The 15,751-nt window shown below is 51.2% G+C and overlaps 9 protein-coding genes across 9 annotated transcripts; 1 reads left to right on the top strand and 8 right to left on the bottom strand.

Annotated features, from left to right (window-relative positions):
* Positions 1-1,274: 1,274 nt before the first annotated feature.
* P170DRAFT_437284 (uncharacterized protein) lies at positions 1,275-1,811 on the bottom strand. Its single transcript, XM_024849328.1, has 3 exons — positions 1,741-1,811; positions 1,504-1,664; positions 1,275-1,448 (listed from the first exon to the last, which is right to left on the bottom strand). The coding sequence occupies exons 2-3, from the start codon at positions 1,616-1,618 to the stop codon at positions 1,408-1,410; spliced, it is 156 nt and encodes a 51-aa protein (XP_024705086.1). The 5' UTR covers positions 1,619-1,664; positions 1,741-1,811; the 3' UTR covers positions 1,275-1,407.
* Positions 1,812-3,775: 1,964 nt separating this feature from the next.
* P170DRAFT_465096 (uncharacterized protein) lies at positions 3,776-4,273 on the bottom strand (the record flags this gene model as incomplete). Its single annotated transcript, XM_024852300.1, has 2 exons — positions 3,776-4,219; positions 4,264-4,273. 2 exons carry the CDS (start codon positions 4,271-4,273, stop codon positions 3,801-3,803), a joined length of 429 nt encoding a protein of 142 aa, XP_024705085.1. The 3' UTR covers positions 3,776-3,800.
* A 179-nt stretch (positions 4,274-4,452) lies between these two features.
* On the bottom strand, positions 4,453-5,881 carry P170DRAFT_456303 (glycoside hydrolase family 88/105 protein; the record flags this gene model as incomplete). The annotated part of the gene is made up of 3 exons (XM_024851608.1): positions 5,139-5,881; positions 4,607-5,037; positions 4,453-4,539 (listed from the first exon to the last, which is right to left on the bottom strand). Exons 1-3 carry the CDS (start codon positions 5,758-5,760, stop codon positions 4,453-4,455), a joined length of 1,140 nt encoding a protein of 379 aa, XP_024705084.1. The 5' UTR covers positions 5,761-5,881.
* Positions 5,882-5,987: 106 nt separating this feature from the next.
* P170DRAFT_437282 (cytochrome P450) lies at positions 5,988-8,013 on the bottom strand. The gene is made up of 2 exons (XM_024849327.1): positions 6,649-8,013; positions 5,988-6,587 (listed from the first exon to the last, which is right to left on the bottom strand). Exons 1-2 carry the CDS (start codon positions 7,751-7,753, stop codon positions 6,175-6,177), a joined length of 1,518 nt encoding a protein of 505 aa, XP_024705083.1. The 5' UTR covers positions 7,754-8,013; the 3' UTR covers positions 5,988-6,174.
* Positions 8,014-8,402: 389 nt separating this feature from the next.
* P170DRAFT_510246 (uncharacterized protein) lies at positions 8,403-8,748 on the bottom strand (the record flags this gene model as incomplete). Its single annotated transcript, XM_024854758.1, has 3 exons — positions 8,659-8,748; positions 8,539-8,609; positions 8,403-8,496 (listed from the first exon to the last, which is right to left on the bottom strand). Exons 1-3 carry the CDS (start codon positions 8,710-8,712, stop codon positions 8,403-8,405), a joined length of 219 nt encoding a protein of 72 aa, XP_024705082.1. The 5' UTR covers positions 8,713-8,748.
* Positions 8,749-9,093: 345 nt separating this feature from the next.
* On the bottom strand, positions 9,094-9,517 carry P170DRAFT_510245 (uncharacterized protein; the record flags this gene model as incomplete). The annotated part of the gene is made up of 3 exons (XM_024854757.1): positions 9,387-9,517; positions 9,240-9,325; positions 9,094-9,191 (listed from the first exon to the last, which is right to left on the bottom strand). Exons 1-3 carry the CDS (start codon positions 9,438-9,440, stop codon positions 9,095-9,097), a joined length of 237 nt encoding a protein of 78 aa, XP_024705081.1. The 5' UTR covers positions 9,441-9,517.
* Positions 9,518-9,796: 279 nt separating this feature from the next.
* Positions 9,797-11,760, bottom strand: P170DRAFT_426646 (uncharacterized protein; the record flags this gene model as incomplete). Its single annotated transcript, XM_024847724.1, has 3 exons — positions 9,797-9,802; positions 10,225-11,361; positions 11,467-11,760. The coding sequence occupies 3 exons, from the start codon at positions 11,758-11,760 to the stop codon at positions 9,797-9,799; spliced, it is 1,437 nt and encodes a 478-aa protein (XP_024705080.1).
* A 192-nt stretch (positions 11,761-11,952) lies between these two features.
* P170DRAFT_409379 (uncharacterized protein) lies at positions 11,953-13,246 on the top strand. The gene is made up of 4 exons (XM_024846777.1): positions 11,953-12,088; positions 12,144-12,582; positions 12,637-12,831; positions 12,894-13,246. Exons 1-4 carry the CDS (start codon positions 12,003-12,005, stop codon positions 13,173-13,175), a joined length of 1,002 nt encoding a protein of 333 aa, XP_024705079.1. The 5' UTR covers positions 11,953-12,002; the 3' UTR covers positions 13,176-13,246.
* Positions 13,247-14,783: 1,537 nt separating this feature from the next.
* Positions 14,784-15,593, bottom strand: P170DRAFT_447371 (A4/G1 family peptidase; the record flags this gene model as incomplete). Its single annotated transcript, XM_024850871.1, has 1 exon — positions 14,784-15,593. The coding sequence occupies one exon, from the start codon at positions 15,591-15,593 to the stop codon at positions 14,784-14,786; it is 810 nt and encodes a 269-aa protein (XP_024705078.1).
* Positions 15,594-15,751: the final 158 nt, after the last annotated feature.

Below are 15,751 nucleotides of genomic sequence, written 5' to 3'. Positions count from 1 at the left end.
CCATGGATTTCCCAACAGAGAAATAGGGAAATGCATGTAACGCTGTATGGTTTGCGACCTATTTTTACGGTGTTGACAAGTACTGGCGTAGAGGGCTAAATCAATCGTAATATATAGCACGGAGTATAGCCACTGAGCAGATACAGTCAGTCGAACCACTGTAAGCCACCTGCAGAAATCGATTCTGCCATCTCCTCTCCCTATACTTTCCTGCGACATAGCGCTACTCAAGCGCCCGGGTTGGCCATCATCTACGAAAATACCCCCAGGCAAGTCCCCACGTAAAGCGGGATTCAACCTACACACCATGCATAACAGCAGCAGCTATAGACCGCAGTAGTCCTACACCACAGCATCTGACGTCATCCCCACTCCATCCCTCCTCACTGACATACATACATACTTACTCTCAGATCCCCATAACATCCGATAATATCCTGACCCCAACTGAAGTCTAGATAATGCAGCACTTACCTGCAACTGTCAACATCCCGCATAGACGATTGGACATGTTTCACCGCACAACCGGTTATCAATCAATCAGCCAACCAGTCAATCAGTCAATCAACACATCCATGCACCAGCATGCACGGCCCACGACCAGCGTCCGGGGTCCTAGATCCAGGGCCTCGTGATTGGACGCGAGCCGCGACGCTGCCTGTTTGTGCATTGGTGCCCAAGGCTCTGTCCTCTTTCTGTCCTGTCCCTGTCCCTGTGGTCGGGCAGGTTGATTGGGTTGGGCTGGGTTGAGTATACCAGAAGGTATCGGATGGAAGGAAGACGAGGTGATATAGATGGTACGTTACATTGGATGCAGCGTAGATGTGAGGTGGGATCGAGGGTAGAGAGGGTGATAACTGGATCTGGAGAGTAGTAGGGTCCGAGAGAGGGGATAGGTACAGAGTAATTAAGGATAGTAAAAAAAGACATAGACGTAAATCGCAAAGGCCACATAGTCTAGAATCCGAACCGAAAAACAGAGAACACATTAAGACAAGTGGACACGCATACGCATACGTACAAAACCGCCTCAGGGATACGGCAAGCCCGTCCAAAAATACATGAAACAGCGGGAGATCGGGAAAAAAGGGTCTGATATCACAACGCCTCTGCTTAGCTACGGCAGTCTAGAATCTTAATTTATCGTCAAAACAGGAAGAAAAATCTTCAACGTTCGAAAGAGTCGAAAATAAAGTTAAAAATAAAAATAAAAATAAGAATAAAAATAAATGAGTACACGATAACCCAACACCGACTGAAAAACATCCATCCCAACCCGAGCTCCGTCGCCTGCAAGCATCGCATGAATAGACAGAATCACAAAAAGCCAAATGTAAAGATAAAGACGCCGACCGATCCGACACATGCAATGCGAATGTTTCCCATGATGATTCAATATGCGAGTGGCTATCGAGAGCTTTTATCGGAGCCTTTGGCCTGTTCTTTTTCTGTAGGAGTCAGTATATAGCACATCCGTAGACATGGGAATGAGGAAGAGGGTACCTCTGATCTGCTTGATCTGCTTGATGGTGTCGTTGTGGATTTTGGTCCATTGGGCCTGGTACTGGGCGAGGTCTGGCTGAGCGGAGTCTTTGTTCTGGGAGGAGCTCTTGTCCATGATGAGCAATAAGGCTGCGTCTCTGCCCGAGGGTTCGATATTCAGGCTGAATATGTATGTAGTATGTATATGTATGTGTCTTTAAGCAAAGCAAGAACAAATCCTCGCAGGAAACCACTCACTATTTATCCTCCCACAACCACCTCAGTCCGCCATCCCATCCAGCCATGTGGTCCTGTCAGAAATTTCGGCTGAAATCCATTTCACACCAGATATGCACCCGTCGGGATCATCGAAACTTCCCTTGCATTCCGGGCAGACGGGAGTGGAACGCAGAGGGCCGGGCCCGATTGGCCGGGGAAGTCTGCAGACCGTCGGGATGGGAGGGAAAAATGGTGACAAACGCAGGGCGAGCGAAATAACACGTAGTTCGCAGGATTAGGTTGTGTGACGGAGTGTCGGGATGCCAGGGCTGGCGGTCATTGGGTGCGTAACTCTCCGATCGTTAACGCGGATGCAGTTCCGGCGATAGTGGGATCCGACTCTTGGGCACCGATCGGATTGATTTCGGTATGAGTGGGTTGGCTGTGGATAGCAATCTGATCTGTGGTTGGTGGGCCGGTGGGCTGGATAATCTGACGGATATTATGAGGCTACTGGAGAGTCCTACAGAGTACAGATACAGGAGTATGCTCGGTGGTGGATAGGGGCTGAAACATACGGGTCCAAATATCAGATACTTGACCAGATCATAGACACGGGAATTAATAGATAAAATTAATAAATCATACCTAATAAAAAGTAATAGAAAATAAATACACCGCCACTACTCACCGCCATCCGATCCAGCAAATGGTCGGAATCGCGGCCCTTCATCCGCGCCTCGCAAAAATCCCGACTTTTCTCGTCGCAAAGTACCTCCGGCTGACCATCCCTGCCACCCACACAGCTCTGCCCGTGCTACCGTGCCGGTTCCCTGTCGCAACGGAGGCAGGGTCTAATGGCATGGTCGGTGAAGAGCCTACGTCATAGCGGTTCGGCGCTAACGGCGGATATCAATTATCACGGATGTATTTATCCCGGCGTAGGCTATTATTTGCCGCAACGGCCTGTCGCAATGACGAGCGACGCCGCTAACCGAGGAATATCCGATTCGATGGCGTGCTGTCTGAAGCCGGAATACTGGAATACTTCCCCGTCTCTAGTGCTTTTAGTCTTATATTAATCTACATGAGGGGCATGACTCAGGAGGGGATCACATACCTAGTACCTCCTCCTACATTCTACACGGTTGTCTACGAAATCCTCCCGGAACATGTACAATGCTGTCATAACTGCCTAACGCCTACCAGATGACCTGCATCAGCCAATATAGAGAATTACCCCTCCCCCGCGCAACGCGCTGCCAACTCGGTTCAGATTTCCCTGGCCTCCGATTGGACCGAGTGCATGGCACTAGGATCCTGCTGCTGTCAGTGAATACCGACGGGAGGTGGCAAGTCAGGTAGCATCGGAGGTGCAAATATACTAGGATGCAGGTGTGACTGGCAGGGATGGGTGCATGCGTTGACTGGCGGTGAGCTGGATATGTTGCCTCAGTGGGTATGGTTGAATGATGCCTGACCGAGATGGTAGGGAGTATTCGCTTGGAACCTGTTTGATAGCCTGGTTGCATGGGGTTATGGATCAGATGATGATCAAGTCATGCCGGCAGACAATAGTCCGGAGTATACACAAACATCTAACCGATTTACAATATCTGGTCAATCTGCCTATTCCTTGATTTCGGGATATCAGATACCAGGTGATAATGCGACAAGAGGTAGCAGTGTGTTTAACATGTCATGTGGCCGTTGACAAGTCGGTGCTGATGAGCCTACCTGACTCTGATATCACCTCGGTTGATACAACAGTACTGCTATACTAAGATGCTACCTCTAGTCCCAACCATGACATAACCTTCACAGATTGCAAAGGCACCTAGCTGCGCCAGCATCAAAACAATGAAAATCTTGCAAAATCAGTCAACCAGGTTCAATTCCCAGAAAGTAAAGTTAAGTTACAATTCCTAGCCCAGACGATACCAAACAATCCCCAAACAAAACTCCTATACAACCTCCATCCTAACAAAAGGCCCGTGCTTCCGCATCACAACGGATTATAGCACACCTAGCACCAAGATTCAACTCAATGATAATCACTAATCTCATCTGAAAGTATTTGCGCAATAAGATGCGAAAAACTACTCAATAGGAAATAACTGCTCCGCATCCTCCAACTCCCGCTGTCCCTGCTCGTGCTCGCGTCTCCCAGACTCCTTCCATTCTTCCCACCCGGCCGTGTTCCCAATCGTCTCGACCACGCTGCCTTTCATGGAGTGGTACTGGCCGGTGACCTTGCTGGGGTGTTCGGTGCCGCTGGCGGCGGCGTCAGCGGCAGAGGAGGAGCTATCAGAAGAGGAGGAGGTGGTGGAGGTGAGCTTGTCGACCTCGTCTTGGATGGGGTTGGTGAGGTCGGTTTGGCGGGTTTGGGTAGGCATTTTCTTCTTTCCTCTGTTTGAGGGACTTGAGTAGTTTTTTTGGGAGGAGTTTGTATAATAGATAGTCTTTGTGACTTGTAGACTGGTCATGCGGGGGTGGAAGGGAGAGATCCATCTTATATCTATTCGATGACGTGAGTGGCAAGACAAAACTACAACATCATACCTCCCGTCATCATGGATCATCACGAGGATGGGACCATGGAACAGGCGTTTCTTTTGGTATGCTCTTTGTTAGGATGGACCAGCGGGAAAGAAAGTTTATTCAAGACGCAACTCAACTATATTTGAGATGTAGAGTCACTGGTGTATTTTTGTCCCATCACTAGATCAAGGACACAGTGTATAGCAAAGACTAGAAACCCTCCAGCTCGTAACTCGCATACATAAACGGCCCAGCACCCTTGATATCGTTATGCTGGATTGGCACCGAGATATAATACTGCACCCGTTAGCACCCATTCATCCCAACCAACAAGTCAAACCCATCAGGAAGGGGGGAAACTCACCTCAAAAGACCCATTACTACTCAAACTCCCCACCTCAACGGTCCCCTCCCAATTCAACGTCCCATTCTTATTCTGCGTCACAAACTCCCCCACCAAATTCTCATACCCCTTATCCGCAACCCCCTTATACTCCTTCTTCTTGAGATACCCCTTCCGAATCCCCTTGAGGAACCCATACGTGAACATCGCACTGCCACTGCTCTCGATATAGTTCCTGGGATCAGAAGGGAACGGCTCGTCCATGATGAGCCACCAGCCGCCGGACTCGTCCTGGGTTTTCTTCAACGCCGCAGCGAGGGCTTGGAACCGACGCAGGTTCTTCTTCCACCCGCGGTGAGACCGAGGGAAGACGTCCAGGATGTCGACCAGGGACATGAAGTACCAGCCTAGTGCCCGGTTCCAGACGTGAGGGGCGGCGCCAGTTTCGGGGTCTATCCCATTAGCATACTCACTCACTCTCAATTCCAAGGTCAAACAACTTCACTAGAAAACAATCCCAAATACAATAGGGGCGGAAGAGAAAGGAACATACCAGCCCAAACCGCGACCTTCGAATGATCATACCCATGCGCCAACAACCCCGTCTCCTTATTCAGCGTATGCTCCTCGATCAAATCAAACTGCAGCATGATATCATCCCACGCAGTCTTATTCTTCCCATCGAACCACGCGGTCCACTGCGCATAGAAATTCGTCGACATGTAGATCCCATCCAACCACATCTGGTTCGGATACGTGGGCATGCGATGCCACATGCCACCTGCTTCATTGCGGGGCGTAACATCGATCTGATGACGGAGGGTATCTGCGGCGATTTTATACCGGTCGTTACCGGTCTTCGCCCAGAGATTGAGCAGATTCGTCCCGATACGGAGATCATCGAGGGAGGTTTTCTTGGTGAGGTTGTAGTCGACGAGTTTGCCTTCGGGGGAGATGACGGCGTCGACTTGCGAGGTGATGTAGTTGAGCAGGGACTCGTCGTGGGTTTTGTTGTAGGCGAGTTCGATGCCCCGGTACAATACCCCGTTGGCGTAGTTCCGCGATTGGGTTACCGATTTGGAGAGGTACGAGGTGGCCATCCATTCGGTGTAGTTTGCGGCCGAGGCGGTGGTGGCTAGGGCCAGGACGACGCCTAGGAGGGAGGGGAGGATCATGATTGATGAGCTCAGTAGCTAGTAGCTGTGCAATGGATGAGCTATTGCAGGAATCTACCTGAAGAATGCAAGATGCAGAATAGTAGGTTATATAGAGCCTCGCCAAGACACGGAATTAAAGGACCCCTCACGGAGGAATTGGGCCGCGAATCGTAGTTCTTCCAGCTTGGCTGGCACTGAATGGTGGAATTGTCTTATCCGCCGGATAAGCAGTAGGGGGCTGTGCTGGGTGCATGGCATTGTTTATTGATTGAATGGTTTGATTGTCGGGTGCTCCGGGGGAAATCCGGAGCGAGGACTAACTAGAGTAGGGGCTAATAGACAGACAGCAGAAAGACAGCAGACCAGGGATAAAAGATAAAAGCAAAGATACCAATTTGCTGACATCATATCATATCACATCAATCACATCACTCAGGACATCCCAACCAGGGTGCCGTTCCTCGAGCACAGCGTCAGAGTCAAGCTTTCCTCCCACGCTCCTGCATCGCGACTCTCCAGGACGGAAAACCGCTGCGCCAAGCGAACCGTCACGTATCCGGCTTCAGTGAGCGCGTACTGCTGACCCACGCAGATCCGAGGTCCCCCGTTGAATGGCAGATACTCCCACCCCGGTCGCAGCGTCGCCCATCGCTCCGGTCGGAACTCCTCCGCGTCCGGTCCGTAGAAGTCCTCGCGCCGATGCATCGAATACGTGCTGTATCCCACCACAGTGCCTTTGGACACAAACACCGGGGACTGACCGTTGGGGCCGCCGCCGACGGGCAGGACGGTGTCGGTCATGGCGACGCGACTGTTGGCGGGGACGACGGGGTGTAGACGGAGGGCTATGACGTCAGTCAATGATAAGCAACGACCTTAGTGGGTTAGTTCGACAGGGGGACGTACATTCGTTCATGCAGTATTTCAGATAAGTGAGATTGCGCAGCTGGGAGTAGGTGGGGATGCGGCCGTCCAACGTGGCGATCTCCTCTTGCAGCTTCGCCCACACATGCGGATGCTTCGCCAGCATGAAGAACATGTTACTGAGCAGCGAGGCGGTGGTGTCGCGACCGGCCAGCAGCACGTTCATCAGCTCGTCGCGGATACGCTTGCGATCGCCCGTCTGCTGCGCCAGACCCTGCAGGAACAGGTACTTCTGCTTGCTGTCGTCGGCGCCCTTCTCCTCGTCGAAGTTCGCGCGGTACCGCAGCGCCTTGTCGACGAACTGCTCGACCAGCTCGTGGCAGACGCGATGGCAGCGCTGGGCCTTGCGATCGGGGAAGATCTGACTGAGGCGGCCGATGCGGGACTGGTGCGCGATGGCGTCCTGCGCGTAGTTGAACGCACTGGCGAAGTCCTTCTCGGCGTCTTCCTGCACGGCGGAGCGACGCTTCTTGAGACTTTGCACGCTGTGGCCGAACAGGAACTCGGTCGCCGAGTCGATGGTGTAGCTGAAGAACAGCTCCTGGAGGTCGAATGTGCTGCCATCCGTCGGGATCAACGCCAGCAGGTCGCCCATCAGCTCCTCGAAGATCTCCAGATGCGCCACCTGATCCTTGCTGAAGTTGGGCCGAATCATGGCGCGCGACTGCGCCCAGTGCTCGCCGTCGGTGGTGAAGATGCCATGTCCGAGCAGGGGTCCGAAGGAGTGGATGCGGTCGCCCAGGCCGAAGTCCTTGAACTTCAGCGACAGGATGGTCTTCACGTTGAGGGGATCCCGAGTCACGATGATGTTAGTGCCCAGGCGTGTGGCGGAGAAGGTATTGCCGTGGTTGCGGAAGTTGGCCAGCCCGCGTTCGAGGAAGCGATGGTGCTTGGCGGAGGTGACGCTGTTATAGACGTTGTCGATGCCGAAGACGGGGTCGATCATGTACAGGGAGGGGGGAGGCTCGCAGTGATTCTCGCGGGCGATGCGGCGCTGGGTCCATTTGCGTTGCAGGAGAGTGACGATGTACAGGGCCAGCAAGACGATGCCGGCCAGGACGAGGATCGAATGATGAGGAGGGTCCATGGCGATGGCGGAGTGATTCAACGAGAACCAAGGACTGAGAGAGGGAAGCCGGAGGGAGGGAGGGTACAAATAGGCGACATGATGGCCGACCCTACCGGGGATCTTCGGCAGCGGGAAGTCGACGGTAGCATTGATTCACTTGTGCGGAGGGTTGCGGTGAATATCGAGCATAAAGCATAAGGGCCACCGAGTGTGAGGCGTCTGGAGATCCTCGGCCACGGAGCGTCCGAGGAAGACCAAAAGGGCTGCGTCCTGTGAAGACGTCACGGACGTCCGCGAGTTGCTGCTTTCGGGGATGATTAATCCCCGTCGGTGCCTCGGGTGTCGAGTCTCGCCCAATCATACGCCGCCGGGCCCCGCGGACTGGCTGACTCAGCTCGGGCCAGATCACGGCCCGAATGAGCATGGGCGCTGATTGGCTCGGTGCCCGAGCGGCGGGCCCGATCGCAAGCTTCGCCCAATTGGGTTAGCGCCAGACGGGTTGGCCATTCGTGGACTGTGGATTGATCGAGGATGACCGTGGATGCACTATCGACGGCGATGGATGCTCGTGTCTACTGTCTAGTTACAGGAATCTGCGTAACCACATCCCTGCCTCTACAGCCTCCCACCCATCCATTCCCATCCCGAACCATCCGATCGGAGTATCTCATTTCTTTCCGGCAGGAGTGTACGTGGATCCGCCGCTGCCATTGTTGTAGTAGCTGCTGCCGTTCGGGTTGGAATAGTAGTAGGAGCCGTCACTAAACCTTAGCACGCGTCAATAAAACCCGCGGGGCCCGCACCTGTTCGAGTAGTGGTAGCTGTTGGAGTTGGAGGCGCTCGAACCGTAGTCCCGAGAGCAGTAGTGGTTGCCCTGATGTTGGGTATCAGCAGTGTATGACGATCAGACGGGTTGGACTTACCTGGCTGTTGGTGCCGGAGCTGGTGTACGAGTATCCTTTGCCAGAGCTAGACATGTTGGTGATGATGGATTGACGATGGATTGATGATGGATTGATGATGGATTGATGATGGATTGATGTTGGATTGATGTTGGATTGATGTTGGATTGATGTTGGATTGATGTTGGATTGATGTTGGATTGATGATGGATGGGATGAGAGATGAAGATGAGAAGAAAGAGGGGCAGAGGTTTGTTTGGATCCGCCCGTGACGGCAGAAGCGGGAAGAGACTACGACTGGTCACAAATATGGATCGGCACACCAATCGGAATGCTGGATCTATCAATCCATCGTACTCATTTAACTCATGCTTTCAGTCCAGTTGGAATTTCATCAACCCGTGCGTAAAACGATGGACAATCATCGAGGTATCCCACCAAGCCAGCAAAGCCATTCTCACTTCTTGTCCGGAGGAGGCGTGTAAAACCCCTGACCCCTGCCATTGTTGAAATATCTACTACCGTCGGGATTTTTATAGTACCAGGATCCGTCCCTATGACTGTTAACAGCCTCCCATCCTAGTAGTACTATCGCGTCGCACCGGTTCGAGTAGTGGTAGGCATCCCCGCGGCCTGGGCCGTTGGTGTCAGTTCCGGTGCCATGGTCGCGAGAGCACCAGTGGTTGCCCTGTCGGTTGGTGTCAATGTCGTCAGTGAGGATGTGCTTAGAAGCGACGGGCGGGGATTACCTGATCATTGATACCAGAACCGGTATGAACGAAACCTTTGTCAGAGCTGGACATCGTGCTGCTGAATCGGATGACAGACAGAGTGAGAGGATCTGTAGATACAGGGCTTGATGAAAACCGATGGACCGAAGGATGCAGGGAAAGCAGGAGGATGAAGACGGTGAAGACGGGAGACGACAGATCAACGAGGCCGAAGAGGTTGGTTGGGTACACCCCGTGACGACACAATGCGGTAAGCGCAGCCCAGGGACTTTGGATACTAGAAGATTGCCTTATTCTACTTCCTCAAGTCCTGAAATTGTGTGGACAGCTATCATGGAACTTGGCTGTCATGCTCAACTCCGGAATACCGATTGGAAAGGCCCATCGTACGGGCATTAGGTTATGGGAATCAGGCGACTGATGCTATTCTATAACTATAGATGAGGCAGTGCGGATATATAAAACCCTCTAGCAATTCGAAACTATCTAGACCAGGAAAGTTGTCGGCTGTGGCCAAGGCAAGGAAATTGAAAAGCGAAATCATGAGCAGCAATCGGACTATATAAGTAGCATGGGTATGTCCAAATTCATCGCGCAAGAGAGAGGGAAAAAGCTAATAAAAGAAACCGGGGGAAACGGGACGGAAAAAAAGTCACGAAACATGAGGAAGAAACGACGTCCACTGAACCATGGCGAAGGCATCCGCTGGCAACGATCTCAAGCTCATCAACGCCTCTACCAAGAAATAACACCGAGCCAGAGTATACATAACCAAAATTGCAAAGAAGAATGGAGCCGCAACAATATCCAACTCACCATCGCGGATGAGATATAGCCATTTCCGCTGCGAACGTACCCCCCTCCACCAGAGAATCCACAGTAGTCCCCACAGAGGGACAGTGGTCAGAAACAAGGCCGAGCAACGCCATAACCAGGACTCCACGGTGGACGGGAAGAAAGAAGACCACGCGGCAAGATGGGACCCGCCATACAGGACGTTGAATAGGACATGGATCCCTTTGGCTAGAGAAGGTTCGTGTCCGATATCAGAGCTCCAGCCACCCCATACGGACCGGATTGCGAAATTCTCGGCACTGTCGCGAAGGAGCTTCAGATTGCCAGACGAAGGGTGGTCGAGAGCGGAGCATCCTCGGCTCTCGATGTAATGAAGACCCTGAGTGGCGTTTTCTGCGAGGGCATGAAGAATCTCGATATCCTGACGTAGCTTGTCAGGTGCATCCAGATTGGGCTCAAGTTTATAGTGCTGGAGTGCTTGGCGAAGACCCATAGACACGGGGGCTTGGGGAGGAGAAGAGAAGTTCGTGTCTCCACGAGATGCCTGTATAACACGAGTCTTCCAATATTCGATTCTCTCATCTTCGTACCGATGCCACTGCTGACGGTAAACATCACGAGAGATATCATGAAAGCTAAATAGAGCGCCAATATTCTGTGCCTGGGGTCCTTTGACAACAATGGACTGTGTCAGATTATACGGCTTGTGGAACCAGATGATATAGACAAGAATCGTACAGCCCACATGGATTGCCGTGTGGGTCTCGAGAGGTGTGACGGGTAGGTTCCGGCCTAATCTGCCAAAGACCTGCAGCGCGAACCAGATAATTTGGCCGACGACAATTGATTTGGCGAAGATGTCCGCTTTACTTCTCTCCTCGATGTCGTTTAATGTGATAGCGGGAAGCTCACCGATCCTAGCAAGGATGGAGATTCCGTCCGCAGTAACAAGGCGTCGGAGTATGTGTTCCTCGCCGTCGTGTGTGTGATATCGTGTTTCCATGGCGTATCCTCCCATTACGCCAAAAAGCGCCCGATCGAGGTCCCATTGATGATGCCTTGCAATGCGGGAATTGTCAGATGCTGGAAGAGCCACAAGCTCCACGCCGGAATAAGTGGTCAGAGGCGAATCGGTTTGACGGATGGAGTCATTGGGTGACTTGTAGGGGCTTTTCTTGAATAGATTTCTGGTACGGAGCTACAAATTGGTAAGTCAAGCTGTATACCATTGGAAAGACAAATGAAACACAGATAAGTGTAATTGTTCCCAGGTCTGAGAGCTATGAGAATGAGATACAGCTACCTTTGGCCCTGAAACCTTGGGCAAGTACCCAAAGGACCGATTGACGTCTGCTAACAGAGATTGGCCCCGTCGCCTCTGACTCCAGGCTGCGGTGATGATAATTTCAGGGAAGACAATAGCCAACCCCATCAGGCCTAGCCGGTCAAAGAATACCGGCCAGAACTTGTATACGACGGGGATATTCGGATGGATCGCTGTCCAGACGCAGAGCGCCAGTGTGGAAAGACATGACCACAGGATGTCAATCGTTCCTCGGGTGTCTGGCGATGATCGCCACCCTTCAATGTCGGACATAGTTTGAAAATGGAGCTCAAACGTGGCAACATGGGAAAGACAAAGGCGCTTCCAGGGTGTTTGCTCGGGAGGGGAACCTTGCAGGGCTGGGCAAACAATCCTTACCGACCCTGGCTAGGGTCAATCTGACGAGGCCAGCCTTGTCGTACAACTCCAGGTCCGCCTTGTCAGTCGCAATCCACAAAACTCCAAGTTCTGCCGGCGCCAAAGGAGTCTGCGAGCTTTCCTCTTACACTGAAATCATGCTGTATCGGCCTACAACCCGCTGGACATGGGTTTTTTTCCTGTGCCTCCTCCTGGAATCCCTAGTAGTCATGGCTTTGGAAATGTGAGATTGCCTCTTATGGGATACTCAGCCGATCATGGCTAACTTATTTATCTAGCGCTTGTTTTATAACATTCACAACTCGACTAAGACCGAAGGCGGATCAAGTGTCCGCAAGTCGGATTCTTCATTCCTTCCTAAGCCTTATCATCATAGGACTTTTCTATCGATCGGTTCTTGCCTATGATATGCTAGCCCAGCAGAATACCATCCAGATATATGGAATTTGCGTCTACTCCATCGTTCTATCCGTACTAAGCGGCTTGCAGTATAGCCAATTCTTTCCTAGCACCGCGGTGCTATCTGATGGTTATGCCATGGACGATTACCCATGGCCGATATACAACGGCACTCTGATTACCATTATTGTTTTATCCACCATGTCTTGCTGTTGGATTCTTCCCGTTGGATGGAAACTGTCTGAAGAATTTGCCTGGGTGGTATTCCAAAAAGTGGAAGCCGATATACCTATGCGAAGCCGATATTGGACTTTTCAGGTGCGCTCTCGTGACTAATACGTTCGATACCTATGAACTGAAACATTTGACCAGATTTTAATCTCCATTTTGAAGTTCGATGTGTTCTTCTTTCTTGGTTTCATGGTGCAGGCAGTAGTTATCCAGACTGAACGGGCTGACCTTGCATGGAGAATGACAATAGTTGTCATTCCACTGTCTTGTGTGCTTCTTTGGGTGACAGCCTCTTCTGTAAGGCACGAAAGCAGAACTTGGACCTTAGCTGTATTTGTAAGTTTTCAAGAGTGTGGTTCATGAAGCCAAGTTATGGCTGCTAATATCAAATCAATCAGGCGTCTCACATTGCCCTGGAGGCTTTTTTTGTCTGGTGGTTTGAGCGAATATTTTCCCAAAGATCATATGAAGACTTTTTTCCGGCAAGAAAGAGTCTAGCATTGTTTGGGGGTCTGTCCTCTTTCCTCTCCCTTGCTACTATTATTATGATTTACATGTGTTTCAAAAACTTTGGCAAAGGTCTAAAGCCATATGTCTGCGGTGGGAAAGAGGCACGAATTATGGGAGAAAGATTCGAAACTTCCTTACGCCAAGAATATTCGCTGGTGGCACAGGCATAAAACTACTGCCCAGACTATGGAGTGGATTGAAGTGTCAGACATAGCTCTATTACAACGGGAAGGAAGAGGGTCAAAGTTTATAATTTCGTTTGGATGCTAGGAATAAAAAATGGCCCTTAATCGGAATTTTATTTACTTGGTTCTTAGTTTTCCCAGGCGTTAAGTCCTCGGGCGTATCATGGCTCAGTAGGACACAGTCTCCATAGCCAGGTACATTCTTGGTTTCTGCGGTCAGCATTGTAGATGCCTGAGGTGTCAGCTGCCAAGCATTCCGCTGTTTGCCGGCCATTTCATCTTCTACAATATTCAAATAGACATCCCAACTTATCTTTTCAACCACAGCACCCCCCTCCCCTTGCATCTAATTGGGTACAATCTCCTCGGAAATACAGCAAATTAGACCATTTTTGAACTATTGATGCATCAGATGGTTTATATCCTCTTGACTATTGAAATCAATACTGGCTGCTACCTGTTGAGAAATGCATTGTCCGTCTACATGTTTGCAGCAGCAGCCAGTCACTGAAGATAATGCAGCATTGAACATGCTTGTATTTGGGAAAACTGACGGCCGAAAATATCCAGAACAACAGAAATATGGAAACAGTCAAGAAGTAAGCTGTTGTAGAGGAATCCTATGATGAGGCCATCCCATGACGGTGAGATATATATCCATCTTAGATATCCGGCTCCGCAGCTTACTGACTCCCCTACTGTGTTATAAGTTAGAATAAAACCGATTGTAAGGGTGTGTTGCCATCCACCCATGAAAAGCTCAGTAATCAAATGATGGTGGTGGTTTGTCATCCGTCTCGTGACAGAATACATGGCTTGACTCGTCTGACCCCTCCTTCAGATCTTACATTCTTCCTTCCCTCCCAGTTCTTCTCACTTGTATTGAAGTGAGCTTTGACGCCCATAGAATTGATATCTACATTCTGATAGTTCTTCACCAATAGATAGATAGGCACATCATCCTGTATGTAATGGGCTCAGTACCAAGTGACCGCGACAAGCGTCACCTGCAAGGAGTTGGCTCGCAGGTGGTAAGCAATGAGCCTCGTCACGGTCGTGCATCACTAATCGAAATAAACAACTGGAAATGGATCCGTCAGGCTTGCACCGCAAGGGACGACAGGGAACGACGATTTCAAATGCGAAAGATCACCGCAGGTGTGTGGGGTCGTGGTCGATGAGAGCAGCGGATTTGGCCACGTCGAGATCAGTGGCGGCGCAAGGACACAGTGACTTACTATACTGGCCGAGGGGTACGAATTTTCGATTCACAGGTAGCACCACGGGTCAGACATGCACGCTTCATGGATGTCCCACAGTTCTGTATATTTTTCCTGTTGAACCCTGAGTGCAATCTGGCATTTGCTTTTGCAAACCCTTCTATGCATATACCCTTTTTCGCGTTTCAAACATGCGAGTCATTTCAGTCATCTTCTAGTTGAAATCATTGATAGTCATCTCGCGCAGTTTCTATTTCATACTTCTACAATGACAAGTCATATTAAATGAGTGAATTGCTTGAATTGATGGGTTTGTTCTAGTTTGCTAACTAGGTTAAAATGGCCAACCCGATTCACAGTCAGATCGTCCAACTTAAAGGTACTCGACAGTAACCTCACTGCCAGAGACAGAAGAAGAAGTCAGGATATCACCATTCTGTCTGATATCAATCAGAGTAGCGCCCGAAGGTCCAACGGTGGACCGGCCAGTCGACGCCTCGGCTCCGGTGAAAGTGACAGTACCAAAGTCCGCGAACGAAACCAGCGAGCCACTGGACTCGAAGTCCTCAACGATCCACTCAGCGTTGGTCTCGCACAAGTCGCCATCCACACCGCCGTTAAAGGTATGAGTGACCTTCTGACCAGTGGAGACGTTCTCGACAGTCGCAGTACCGGTGGTCTTGCTGCTGGCGTCGACAGTGACCTTGATCTTATCGCCGACGGAGATGTCGAAGTTGTCAAAGTTGTACGCATAGTCGGGGTACCACTCGTACCAGGCGTCAAAGGAGACGGAGCTGCCCTGGGCGCAGAAGTCGATACCAGTCTGCAGAATGGCGCTGGTGCAGGTATCGCCGTCGATACCGACCCAGGCAGAAGCACAGTATTCGCCGCGGGAGGAGCTGCCAGAGGGCACGGACGGACTGGGAACGGTGAATTCGCCAGTCACGGAGGTGTAGCCGGATCCGATGAGCACGGCACCAGCCCAGTTGGAGCTGTACTGCTCCTGGGTGGTCTTGTTGAGTTGCAAGATCTCCTGGGTGTCGGGGACGAGAGGAGGGTTGCTCTTGCGGGCATTGCGCGCCTGGATGCGGGCTTCGTTGCGAGCGCGACGCTTCTCAGTCAGAGGAGCGGCGACGGCGCTGCCGGCGAGGAGGGTAGAGCAAAGAACAGTAGAGAACTTCATGGCGAAAGTTGATGAATGGGTTGCGAGATGCGATGGAGAGAGTGCTGGAGAACTAGGAGAACTGAATGCTGATGATAGACTCTATTCGCGAGAGAGAAGGCCTTTTTATACCTTCGCTCGACGCTATCACCGGCTGTTCGGCCTCCTAGCCATCTATC

Source organism: Aspergillus steynii (genome assembly GCF_002849105.1).
Source record: "Aspergillus steynii IBT 23096 chromosome Unknown P170scaffold_4, whole genome shotgun sequence".
In the NCBI taxonomy this organism is placed as follows: domain Eukaryota; kingdom Fungi; phylum Ascomycota; class Eurotiomycetes; order Eurotiales; family Aspergillaceae; genus Aspergillus; species Aspergillus steynii.
Note: the sequence above shows the minus strand (reverse complement) of the source record. Positions and strands in the feature narration are given on the sequence as shown.